The 13,482-nt window shown below is 43.5% G+C and overlaps 1 protein-coding gene across 1 annotated transcript; it reads left to right on the forward strand.

The window, feature by feature from the left end:
* Positions 1–2,115: 2,115 nt before the first annotated feature.
* On the forward strand, positions 2,116–10,400 carry IL12A (interleukin 12A). Its single transcript, XM_043997139.1, has 6 exons — positions 2,116–2,470; positions 3,605–3,750; positions 6,610–6,723; positions 6,826–6,861; positions 6,953–7,096; positions 9,737–10,400. Exons 1-6 carry the CDS (start codon positions 2,236–2,238, stop codon positions 9,902–9,904), a joined length of 843 nt encoding a protein of 280 aa, XP_043853074.1. The 5' UTR covers positions 2,116–2,235; the 3' UTR covers positions 9,905–10,400.
* The last annotated feature ends 3,082 nt before the right edge of the window (positions 10,401–13,482 follow it).

Genomic DNA, 13,482 nt, shown 5'->3' on the forward strand with positions numbered 1-13,482 from the left:
GCCTGCCTTTGCCTCAAGCTACCTCTATGACCACTGTGTGAGCTCCACAACAAGTAACCTCACCAGGGTGTGCCTCAGATTCTCCAGCTCACAGATGGGGATAAAGACACCAGTAAGTCCCTATCTCCAGGGCTTGGAATGAGATAGTGTATATTGAAGAGTTCTAGCAAGTCAGAGTTGGAAGGAATAGCAGTATCCTTCCAGTTCAACCCATCTGCCCCAAGGAATCCCCCAATGACGGGTCCTTCACCCACTGCTCCAGTTGGGGTGAGCCCTCCACCTCCCACAACAGCTCAATTTGGCAGGAAGTTGTTCCTAGAATTAAGTCTCAATTTGTCTTTTCATAATTGCTACGGGTTCTGCTTTCCCAACTCAAACAAAACCCAAGGAATCCCTTCTGCTCATGACAGAGAGACACAAGTGGACCACGTGATCCCTTTTCGATTGCTTCTTAGAGGACACACACCCTTAACCATCCGTGTTGACGTTCTCTGGACACTTCGACCCTCATTAATCTCTTTCCGCTTCAGCAGTCATAAGGGAAGCACAAGACTACAGGTGTGCAATGACTGGGACAAAATACTCAGAGACGATCACTTCCTTCTTTCTGGACGCGTGGCCTCTCCTACACTCTCCAAGACTAAGTGGCAGAAAAGGGGCTGACCTGCATTGGTGAAGGGAATTTCCCCATCTAGGAGTTCCCTACCCAATGAAATCACAGTTCCAGCTTCTCCCTAGCCGAGATCTCTTTGACCCACGAAGTACTCCAATGGGGTTTTAGGTGGCGCCATCGGCCCAGAGTGTCAGGCCTGGTGTCAGGAAGACTTATTTTTGTGAATTCAAATCTGATCTCAGATACTTAACTGTGTGACCCTGGGCAAGTCACTTAACCCAGTTTACCTCATCTGCCAAACGGAGCAGGAGAAGGAAATGGGAAACCCCTCTTGGCTCTTTGCCAAGAAAACCCCAAACAGGGTCAGGAAGAGTCAGATTTGACTAAACAACAAATTCACACCAATGATTCATATTAAGCTTAGTGCATGAACCCCCTAGATGTTGTTATTGTTGTATCAAACAATTGCTCTCTAAGCATACCTCCCCCATCTCGAATTTGCTACGCTGATTTTTTGAACCTAATCCTCAACCTTTGCATTTCTGCCTGCTGGATTTCAGTCCAAAAGCCAGTGTAGATCTTTTTGGATCCTTGTTCTACAATATAAGCATATTATATTTGCAAATCACAAAGCCAGTTCCCAACCCTTCTGCGATAACATATGGATCTGACTTCCCCCTCCCCCTTGCACGTAGTGAGGCCACAAGATCAGTGGTCTAAAACAGGCAAAAAAAAAAAGTGGAAAAGGGGCGGGGGGGGGGGGGAGCAGCTAGGAGATGCAGTGGATAAAGCACCGGCCCTGGATTCAGGAGCACCTGAGTTCAAATCCGACCTCAGACACTTGACACTTAGCTGTGTGACCCTGGGCAAGTCACTTAACCCTCATTTCCCTGCAAAACAAAACAAAACAAAAAGTGTTGGTCTAACGGGTAAAACCTGCTCTTAGCTTTGCCAATGCCCCTTTGGCATTTGGTGCTGCCTATGAACCCTTTCTCAGGAGAAAAAAAAAATGTTTTAACTGCATAAAATACATAGGATTACGAAGATGACCAATTACATTGAATAGTTATCAAAATATTTGATTAAAAAACAAAAACAAGTTCATTGACACTCCCCACACACACCCCTAATGAAATTCAGTTACAGGTTCCAATAGGATCGTAGATTTAAAACTGGCACAAACTCCCTAGAAACTGAGGCTAAGAAAGGGATTTGGATGCAGGTCTTCTCGACCCAGAGACTGCTAATGCTGAGACCCTTCAGTCTGCGGGTCCAGGTGGCTCTTGGCCCCAGCAGCTGTGCGCCCCCTGGCAAGCGCCTTACCCTCTCTGGACTCCGTGTCCTGGTGTCCTCCAGAGCCAGGTACCCTCCAGCCCCACCCCCAACCCCGGGACGCGCTTTCGGTTTTGCCCGGGGGCGGCGGCGGTGGATCCCGGGCGAGCTGCGGGACAGAACCGGACGGGGCGGGACGAGGCGGGGCGGGGAGGGGTGGCCCGAGCTGGGCTTGGTCTCGGGATGAGTGAGATGGGCGGCTCGGGGACTTAATCCGAAAGAGTCCCGCTCAAGCCGGCTCCACGTGAGACCGAGAGGCTGATGTAGAGAAAGACGGGGCTTGGGAGAGAATGACAGAAAGAAGAGAGCAGGGGACAAGGGGGACAAGGGAGGAGAAGAGGGGGAGGGGGACGCGAAGAGTCCGGGGCCCCAGGGGCCCCAGGAAAGTCCCGATGGTCGGTATAAAAGGGGCTGCCCCCGTCTACCTTCCAAACGGCTCCCACCTGCACCGCCGCTCCCAGCTCAGTCCCGCCAGTCACCGCTGCGCTCCCATCATGGGCCCACGCCGCGACGCTAGCCTCCAACGTGAGTAACTAACGGGACCCGCGCCCCTCGCCCCGCCCTGCAGCCCGCCGGCTTCAGCCTAAGGAGAGGAGGCAGGCAAAGGGGGCAGAGAGGACGGGCGTGGAGGGGGTGAGGGAGTGAGATTTGGGAGATCTGATGGCAGAAACAGGGCGCTGTAATGGGCCCCAATGGAGCTGGAATAGGAGAGAGCTGAGTTCTAATGTCACGATTTAGTATCCATGTGACCTTGGGTATCTCTTTGGGCTCTCGGTTTCCTTATTTGTTAAAGGGGGGGGTGGGGGGAAGGGAGTTGATGAATGGTAGAGTTAGGGAAAATGCTGAATCGGGAGTGAGACAACGTGGGTTCAAGTCCTTACTCTGCTTCTTAACTTGGACTAATCACTTGATGTCCCTGAGCCTCAGTTTACCCAACTGGGAAATGAGGGAGTTGAACTTGATAGGCTCTTTATCTGTGATCTTCTGATAAGGGGAAAGATTGGTAGATCCGGAGTCTGAAGGTAGCTCCAAAGGACTTTAGTTTCCTTGTGTGTAAAATGAGAGGATTGGATCTGATGACCTTTTAAGATCCTTTCTTAGCCTATGACTGAACGTCTTCCGTAGCTGGATGAGGACCTAGCAAATCGAAATCCTTTGGCTGGAGAGCCCAATCGTGGGGGGGGGGGGGGGGGGTGGAAATAAGACCGAAATGAATCGGCTTCATTCAAATCCTTGACTTTGCCACATGGTGTCAGTGTCCACAGGGATGCTCCCCTCTAACAGGGGAAACATATAGCAAAGAATCTTTCTCTCTTTTTTGGAGAAAAGAGATTTGAAGAATAGAATGGGGCTAGGGGAGAGAGTATCGAGGGAAAGGAAGATGGGATAGAAAGAAGGCAGCTCACAGAAGAGGAGATCTGGCAGGCTGGGCTGCGAGAGAAGTAGGAAAGTTAATGACATGAACCGGGCAGAGATCTTCCTGAACCGGCTGGTTTAGGGGTGGAGGTGGGGAGGAGGGGTTGGGGAAGGAAGTAGTAAATAAGGTATGAAAGAGCTCTGGGTCCAAAAGAATGAAAGTAGATTCCCTGCTGAGGCAAATGCCAAGTGCCTCTTAGTGAGGAGCAAAAGATAGCTTGAGATGAACACCTTCCCTTCCAGATATCTTCCTCCTTGCCACACTTATTGGCCTCAGCCAAGTCGACTGGGCCAAGAGTCTGCCTGTAACTCAGCCTGAACCCAACATGCACCCTTGTCTCAGAGGCTCCAAGAACCTGTTGGAGGCTGTAAGCAACACTCTTCAAAAGGTAAAGCAAAGATTCTTTTCCTATATGATATTTAGGGTCTTGTAGCTTTAAAATGTGCCTCTACTTGTCAGTACCTAAATGGGCCAAAATAATGTTTAAAGTTTTTAACTTTTTCCAACTAGAAAAAAAAAACAACATTTATCTTTCTCTCCTTCCCTGCCCCCACTGGGAAGGGGGGAATAAAGGAAAACCAAAACTTTATAAATAACATGTATAGCTAAGCAAAACACACTTCCATGTTGGCCATTTCAAAAAATGTCCAGAAATGTCTTTTTCTGCTCCTTGAGTCTGTCATCTCTCTGTTGGATGTGGGTAGCCTGCTTCCTCATTGGTCCTCTGGAATTGCGATTGGTCTTGCCTCTGATCAGAGTTCTTAAGTCTTACAAAGTCCCAGGTGGTGGTCAGCAAGATTAAAAAAAATTTTTTTTCATTTCCCCCACTCTTAAAAGAGTGATTAGGAAATTGGTTAACTATCATTAAGGGAGAGAATAGTGAACAGCACCAATTGATCAATTGCTTGTTTAAGAATTGCCCTGAAATTGGCCAAGAGGAGGGTGCTGCTGAATTTGTACTATCATTGTGGAAGCGGCAGGTAGAGTGACAAGGGTGTTTGCAATGTCTCATGGCCAGCAGCAACATGGGTGGCTAATTCAGAGCAGAAATTCTATTTTGCCTTGTGTTTCCTTGACGTGGTTCGTCTCCTGCTGACAGCACTTACATCAGACCTGTGAACTGGGAAATCTTGTAAGTGAAATTGCCTGTTTTCCCCAAGTTTAAATATATCTAAGAAGCATCAAGACACAGTGAATTGAGGGAGCCCCTTAAAGGAAGGAAGACCTTGGTCTTCTAAGACATGAAACTCTAAGATTTAGAGGGCCTTAGGGCAGCTAGGTGACATGGTAGATAAAGCACCAGCCCTGGATTCAGGAGGACCTGAGTTCAAATTCAGCCTCAGACACTTGACACTTACTAGCTGTGTGACCCTGGGCAAGTCACTTAACCCTCATTGCCCCACCAAAAAAAAGGAAAAAAGAAAGAAAGAAAAAAGATTTAGAGGACCTTAGAGACTCTCCAACTTAGAATTTGTAGCTTCGAAGCTACAGAGGGGATTTCCATACAATTAAATCATAGACCACACATACACATACACACTCCAGTGTTATTTCCCGCTCTTTTTTTTTTTTTTTTAGTGAGGCAATTGGGGTTAAGTGACTTGCCCAGGATCACACAGCTAGTAAGTGTTAAGTGTCTGAGGCTGGATTTGAACTCAGGTCCTCCTGAATTCAGGGCCGGTGCTTTATCCACTGCGCCACCTAGCTGCCCCTCCGGCTCTTTTTAATATCTGAATTTCTCATTTTAAAATACAAGAGCAAGCCATATCTTTTTGGAAGTGCTCAATCTGGTCTGTTGCAGAAGAACTGCCATTTCTGTATGTGTTCCAGACACTGTATTAAACCTTTCCTTGGGTATTTTCTTGCTGCTTGTTGTATAATTGCCTTTCAATCTCACTTCCGTACCATGAGGTCCCTTTCGAACCCAGGCTTTCTCCTTTAACATTTCTTAGTGTATGTAGTGAACCTGTCATTGAGTCCAAACTTGAATAAAAATAAGAATAATAGCTAATACTTATACGGCACCATCACAACTTTACAATTATTATCTCATTTGATTCTCCCAACAACTCTTAAGAGGTAGATGCTATTATTAAGTGACTTGCCCAGGCTCATGTAGCTAGGAAGTATCTGAGGCTGGATTTGAACCCAAGTCTTTCTGATTCCAGGCCTGGTGTTTTAGCCACTGTGCTAATGATGCTAGCCATTTCAGAGTATTCAATAGCATTTGGGGGGGGGAGCAGGAAATGTTTTGATTGAATTTATCATATATTGCTTGGATTTTCTCCAAATCCAATCAAGACAAGCCATTTTGTTTCCAGTTAAGAGAAAAATATGTTCCAAGTAAAAGAGTTGTCAGTTTACACTGAGTAACAGTAATTGGGTTGGAAAGGCTCTGGTATTCAGTCTCAGGTTGGTCACAGCATTCACTTTGTCAAACTCACTGGAGCAGTGTTACAAGGAGCAGCAGTGTAACTTTGAAAAGGAAGTTGGTTTCTACCTTTTTGATATAAAACGCCTGTACTGTGTGATCTCTATGGTTCTTTCCAGGCCTAAATGAATGATTCAATTGACAGTTGGCTTCCAATCCCATGAAGTTAAAAACAAATGCCAATCTGCTTCGTTGGAGGGAATTTCCATAGCTGAAGTTCCCTACACACATGAAATCATCGGTCAAAACAAAAAAAAAGCAATTTTAGTGTTTCCTTCTTTGAAAGTTACCCTTGGGGGCAGCTAGGTGGCTCAGTGGATAGAGAACTAGCCCTGGAGTCAGGAGGACCTGAATTCAAATCTGGCCTCAGACACTTAACACTTACTAACTGTGTGACCCTGGGCAAGTCACTTAACCCCAAATGCCTCACCAAAAAAAAAAAAAGAAAAGAAAAGAAAGTTACCCTTGAAAAAAGCTTTATCTCGGGGAAAATATTATTTGCCATAAGTATCACAGCAGGGTAGGTACTGATTAGCGTGGTTTGTTGAAATGATTTATGGTGTTTGTGTAATGGAAAACATGTCACTGAAAGAAGCATGTCTGCCGAAGTGGAGGGAAAAAAGGAAGGTACACATGGCTGAAAGGGGCTGCTTCTTGTGGTTGAACAAAACTTGAAACAGGGCAAGAGGATGGTAGCCAGAGCAGTCGGATCTGTCCCAAGCTGGTCCACCATGACCTACTCCCCTAATGCTCTAGTGAAATTCGACAAATGGGTCATTTGGAAAGGCTGATCTATCTGGTGCCTTTTTTCTACAGGCAAGACAAAAGCTTGAACTTTACTCTTGTTCTTCGGAAGAAATCGATCATGAAGACATCACCGAGGTCAGAACCAGCACATTGAGGGCCTGCTTACCCCCAGAACTAGCCAAGGTAGAGATGACATTTGTCTTTTGTTTTCCTCTTCCAATGAACTTAATTTCTAACCCAGTGGGGCAAAACTTGATCACTAATATCTGACTTCTCTCATTCTAGAATGAAAGTTGCCTGGTTTCCAGAGAGACACTTAAGGTAAAACAGGAAACTCTCCCCTGTTGTGATTTTATTTTAAAGTTCTTGGTAAATTTCTGTATTTCCTTAAACCTTACATTATATCCTGCAGGAATTGTGCCTTAGAAGCATCTATGAGGACCTGGAGACATATAAGGCTGAATTTAATTCGATCAAGGAAACTCTTGCAAAGGACCCCACAAGGCAGATTTCTCTGGACCAAAATATGTTGGCTTCTGTTGATGAGATGATGCAGGTAGAAATCTTTTTATTGCTTGTGTTTATCTGCTTGTATTATATGTCAGTCAGTCAAAAAGCCTTTATTAAATGAGTACTCCTGCCAGACACTCTGCTAAATTCTGGGGATACAAAAACTGAAAAGACAGTCCCTAATCATCCAGGAACTTACAGATGACAAGAGAACGGGGGTCCTTGATATATTAGTACTCACAGGGATTTATTGAATGATACTCAGCTGAGCCCAGCACTGGAGTAGAGAGGAGAAAAATACTTCAAATGCCATGTCTTCATAAGATTCCATCCAATGTTCTTGTTCAGCCATTTTTTAGTCATGTCAGACTCTTCATGGCCCCATTAGGGGTTTTCTTGACAGAGATAATGAAGAGGTCTGTCATTTCCTTCTCCAGTTCATTTTACAAATGAGGAACTGAGGCAATGACTTTCCTAGGATCACACAGCTAATAAGTACCTGAGGTCAAATCTGAACTCAGGTCTCCCTGAATTCAGGGCCAGCACTGTATCTGCTGCACCACCTAGCTGCCCTTTTACTTCATGTGCAAGGCTGTGCTAGGTTCTGAAGGTGCAAAGGCAAAATTACCTTGTCTTCAAGGACCTTGGAGTCCACTGGTATGGGTTAGGGAGGAGGGAGGGAATTCAGTTGTTTAGTCATTTTCATTCATGTCCCATTTTGTAGTTTTCTTGGCAAAGATATTGGAACAATTTGCCATTTCCTTTCCCAGCTTGTTTTACAGATGATGAAACTGAGGCAAATAGCATTAAGTGACTTGCTCAGGGTCGAACAACTAGTGTCTGAGGTCAGATTTGATCAGGAATATGAATCTTTCTGACTTCAAGCCCAGGACTCTATCCACCACAGTGCCACATAGCTGCCTGGAAGGGAATACAACTTGTAAACAGATAAGGCAGTGTGGTACAAAGGAAAGAGCACTGGCTGTGCAGTCAGGTGGTGTGGGTTAGAGTCTGACCTCTGAAACAAACTGTGTAACCATGGGAAAGTCCCTCAGCCTGTGACCCAGCTTTTCTTTTCTTTTTTTTTTGAAGGGCAATGAGGGTTAAGTGACTTGCCCAGGGTCACACAGCTAGTAAGTGTCAAGTATCTGAGGTCAGATTTGAACTCATGTCCTCCTGAGTCCAGGGCTGGTGCTTTATCCACTGTACCACCTATCTGCCCCTTCAGCCAGCATTTATTAAGTGCTTACTATGTGCTATTGACCACAGGCAAGTCATTTAAGCTGTAACCCAGCATTTATTAAGTGCCTACTATGTGCTAGGCACTGGAGATACAAAGACAAAAACAAAACAGTCCCTGCCCTTAAGGAGCTTGTAGACTACTAGGAAGGGATTTAACATGTATTCCAACTCTCCCATCTACTAATGCCATCCCCTCTCAAAATACCTTCTATTATTCTCTCTCTCTGTATATATGTGTGTGTGTGTGTGTGTGTGTGTGTGTGTGTGTGTGTATATATATATATATATATGTATATATATATATATAATCTTGAAGCTAGCCAAGTTATTGGCATGTAGTCTCCTACCATTACAGTATAAGCTCCCTGAAGACAAGGGTTGCCTTTCTTTGTATTTTCAGTGCTTAGCACTGCCTGGCACATAGCAGGCACTTATAAATGCTTTTTGACTTGACTTGTTGACTTAGGAAAACTAGGTATATATAAAGCCATTTGAAATGGGATGAAGAGTCTGGGGGAAAAACTGAATGGAGAATCACCAGTGACAGGAGATTATTAAGATAGACAGCTCTGATCAGTTACATGAATCAATTCTGATTCTAATATGAGCATAATTCTTAATGTAACACATATAAGAATACTCAAGAGAGAATTGTAGCAAATACCATCTTTACTGATGGTTACCAAATGGCTTCTAGAGACTTTTCAAAGTTCTCTAATGGTCCTTGTCCCTGGATAATGTCTTCTCTTCTGTCTAGCCATCTGGTTGGAAGTCAGTTAGGGGACCAAGTTTGGGATTTGGGAAATCAATAAAAAGGTAGCATAGTATGGGGGAAAGTGCAGTGGTTTAGAAGTCAGGGGATCTGGGTTGAAATCTTGGCTCTGCTACTTCCTATGTGCATGACCTTGAACAAGTAGGGGCAGGTAGGTTGCACAGTGGATAGAGCACTGACCCTGAAGTTGGGAGAATCTGAGTTTAAATCTCACCTCAGACACTTACTACCTGTGTGACTGTGGGTAAGTCATTCAACTCCAATTGCCTTAAATATCTGAGGCCATCTCCAGTCCTCCTGATATATATCTTGCCACTGGACCTAGATGGCTCTGGAGGAGAGAGTGAGGTTGGTTACCTTGCATAGTACTCCACTTAAATTCAATTCACTGCAAGTTATGACATCACCTCAATGTCATGGTCCTCTTCAGGAATGAAGGACAAACAACAACAACCTTGAACAAGTCAATTCCTTTTTCTAGACTTTAGTTTCCTTATATACAAAATGAGGGGAGTTGGACTAGATGGATTCAGATCCCATCCAGTTCTAGCTATAAAATGCTAAGTAGGATGGAGGATCTGAACTGAGCACTGGCTTCTCCCATTTCTCCTGTTGGATTTATTTTCCTCTTAGAATGCATTCTATGTCTTGCTCTGTTTTTTACTGTCCTAGGCCCTGAATTTCAACAGTGAAAATGTGCCACTGACCTCTTCACCCAAAGAACCTGACTTTTACAAGACTAAAGTCCAGCTCTGCATCCTCCTTCATGCTTTTAGAATCCGGGCTGTGACCATTGATAGAATGATGAACTACTTGGCTCATCACCCAATGGCTTCATGATCTTTGAGTTAAGAGTAAAGCTTAAATACTGAAAACCATCACCATCATTGAAATTCCAAAGGAATTTCCATGAGATATTTACCAATAGCAGTTTTTACTGGGAATGGGGTTGGGAAAGGAGGGAAGGGGTGGGATTGTCTGGGTTCTATTTCATCTTGCTTAAGTTATTCTATTTATATTGCCTTTGTTTACATTCTGCATTGCCCAGTCCATGAAGAATATGGTTGTTCTCAATATGAATTATTAAGTCAATCAGTGTACTTCACTAAGCTTACAATAGATGGAATATCTTGGTTTTTGTGACCAGAATTACCAATGACTGTGAATGTTCTGACTAAACATCTTCCTTTCTCTTACTTCGATAGAAAAAACAAGTATTTATAAGCTATTTCTGTATGTAAATGCTGTCTGAAACGTGGAACACTTGAATGTATTCAGAAATATTTATTCAGAAATATTTATTTAGAAATATTTATTTATGCCTTTTTAAGTTGTGGAAGCATGTTGAAAAGTAACTTATATTTATTTATATTTATTCAAGTATTTATTATCTAATAAATTTAAGACCCTTGTGAAGTTTTGTTCTTGTATTTGAATAAAGTTTTGATGATACAGATATTGTGATGTCCTGTGCTTTGAAGCCATAGAATATCACCAGGAGGCAATATTTTCTTTTTGTGCAATGTGAGCCTGTGATTTCAAAGTTGTAGGGAGCTCCCTTTGTGAAAACTCTCTCCATCAATACAGGTCAGAATTCACCTGTGAAGCACAGGATTTGAGAGTTAGCTGGGACTCTAATAGTGATAAAACAATCTATGATCTTGAGACTTGAACTTCCTCGTTCCATTTTCCATGCCATCTCTAGACCAGAATAATTTTTACTTTTTATTTTTTTGGACCAGACCTTTGATTTCATTGGTGTAAGGAATTCCCTTCAAGTAAACTCCCTCCACCAATGCTAGTCAGCACCTACTCACCAGCTTGTAGAGCTGTCAGGAATGCCTGAGAGCACTGAGAGGTCCAGTGATTTGCCTTGGGTCTCACAATTGGTGTCAGAAGTGGTATTCTGGCCTTCTCCATTATTCTATGTCACCTCTTGTACTAGGAAGGTATAAGAACACCAGAAGGATACCAGCATTAAAATGATACTTTGCAGGGCAGCTAGGTGGCGTAGTGGATAAAGCACCAGTCCTGGATTCAGGAGGACCTGAGTTCAAATCCGGCCTCAGACACTTGACACTTACTAGCTGTGTGACCCTGGGCAAGTCACCTAACCCCCATTGCCCTGCAAAAAATAAAAATAAAATAAAATAAAATGATATTTTGCTTTGTGCTGGAGGGAACCATGGGATCACTGGAAGCTCTTCATGCTTTTCCATACATGCCCTTGGGAGACTCCCCTCAACCTCCTATTCAGTCCAGGACCCATTATGCATCTGCAGAACTATATTCTGGAAGTCCTCCTATTTGGAAGTAGTAAAAAAGCAAATTAAGGTTAGAAAAGCTTCCTAACAATGAGAGCTGTCCAAACTTGTATAGATCCAAACACACCTCATGGTGAAGTGGGTTCCTTCTCACTTCAGATTTTCCATTTGGAGAACTTTTCAAGCTGGATTGCCTTTCTACGTTGAGAATCTATTCTTAATTTAGGTGTGGGTTGGACCAGATGGTGGCCAAGGCCCCTTCTAACCCCAAAGATTCTGTTTGTGTGACTGATGGTCACACCTTTGCCCTGCCATCACCCACAAATGCTCCACTTTCATGTTCATGAACTCTGAAGTTTTGTTATCTGATCAGCTATCTTCTCACCTCTCCCTGGGACTTGAAACTTCAAACCTTCTTAATTCTCACTATGACAGCCAATACCATAAACTCTCTGTTCTTTCCTAGATTATCACCACTGCACTAACTGTGCTCTTCTCCCTTACCTCTCTTGGCCCCTTGGTGAGCCAGTTAGAACTCTATACCATCTTGGGACAGCTAGGTGGTGCAGTGGATAAAGCATCTTCCCTGGATTCAGGAGGACCTGAGTTTGAATCCAGCCTCAGACACTTTACACTTACTAGCTTTGTGTCCTTGGGCAAGTCACTTAACCCTCATTGCCCCACAAAAAACCAAGACAAAGCAAAAAAACCCTCTATACCATCCTCTTCTCTCAAGTATCTTGCCCCTTAGCCTAACAAAGATCTTGTATTACAAAAGCCTCAGCCTTGGGTTATTCCCATCATCCACTGATTTTACTCATCATGTTCAACTGAATGAAGCTGGAGAAAATCATCTGAGTCCTATATAAATTTGTTTCATAATCCCAACTGGGCCTCACTGCCATGAGGCAGTTCATTTACACCTCCCTAATTAAATTAATTAGCTAGGGGCACAGTGGATAGAGCTCCAGGCCTGTAGTCAAGAAGAACCGAGTTCAAATCTGGCCTCAGATACTTACTAGATGTGTGACCCTGGGCAAGTTACTCAACCCTGATTGCCTCAGCTTCCTTATCTGTAAAATAAGCTGGAGAAAGAAATGTCAAACCAAAAAATTTGCCAAGAAAATCCCAAATGGGGTCACAAAGAGTTAGACACTACTGAAAAACAATTATATAATAACAATGAACTCACTCTCCTACTCACCACAGCAGCTTCTCCAAACTTTTTCATCCCTCCTCAATCTTCTGTGGTTCCCCTTCTCCCCACCCTCTCAACGGAGAACCTTGTCTCATGCTTCACTGAAAAAAGTGGGGCTATTCATCTAAAAGATCCTCTTCTCCCTTCTTGCTCCACCTCTCAAATTACCTAGATGCCTTCTGTCACGATCTCCTCCTTCATCCCTATCTCACATGAAAAACTGGTCCTTCTCCTTGCCAAGCCCAACCTCTCTCTACATGCATGAGTAAGCCTTTACTTCCTGTCTTCTCCAGCAGATTGGCCCTTTATCATCATGTCCCACTTCTCTTCATTCTCTCCATATCATCTGGCTGCTTCCCTACTGCCTATATACATCCCTAGGTCTCTCCTATCTTCAAAACTCCTCATATAATCTGTCCATTCCCACTAGCCTGACTCTACAAATTTTCCTTGATCTAATCATTTAGTGACCACACCAAAAGCAAGCAAGCCTGGCATGACTCATATTGGATTAAGCCATACTGGCTCATCGGGCTCAATATTTCCTTCGCCTATTTGCTCACAACCTATCCCTTTAATAAAATATCATGCTCAAGTTCATTGACCTATATTTTGAATGCTTCTGTCATTTTTTAAACATTTAATCTTTATTTTATTTTTTCTCAATTACAAGTAAACAAAAGTTTTTAACATTTGTTTCTTTAAATTTTTGAGTTCTAAATTCTCTCCTTCTCTCTCTTCCCCACTCCTAGAGAAGGCAAGAAATTTGGTACAGGCTATACATGTACAGTTATGCAAAGCATTTCCATAATCTTTTTTTTTTAATCAGGACAATCCCCTTCCTCCAATCTTGAAGTATCTTTCCCATCAAATAAATGTTTGTCGACTTACTGGCTTCTCTAAGGTCTTTCAAAAGTGGCTGGTGGTGTCTCAGCCATCACATTTTCCAGGTCTTC

The sequence above is a fragment of the Dromiciops gliroides genome, chromosome 3, assembly GCF_019393635.1.
Source record: "Dromiciops gliroides isolate mDroGli1 chromosome 3, mDroGli1.pri, whole genome shotgun sequence".
In the NCBI taxonomy this organism is placed as follows: Eukaryota; Metazoa; Chordata; class Mammalia; order Microbiotheria; family Microbiotheriidae; genus Dromiciops; species Dromiciops gliroides.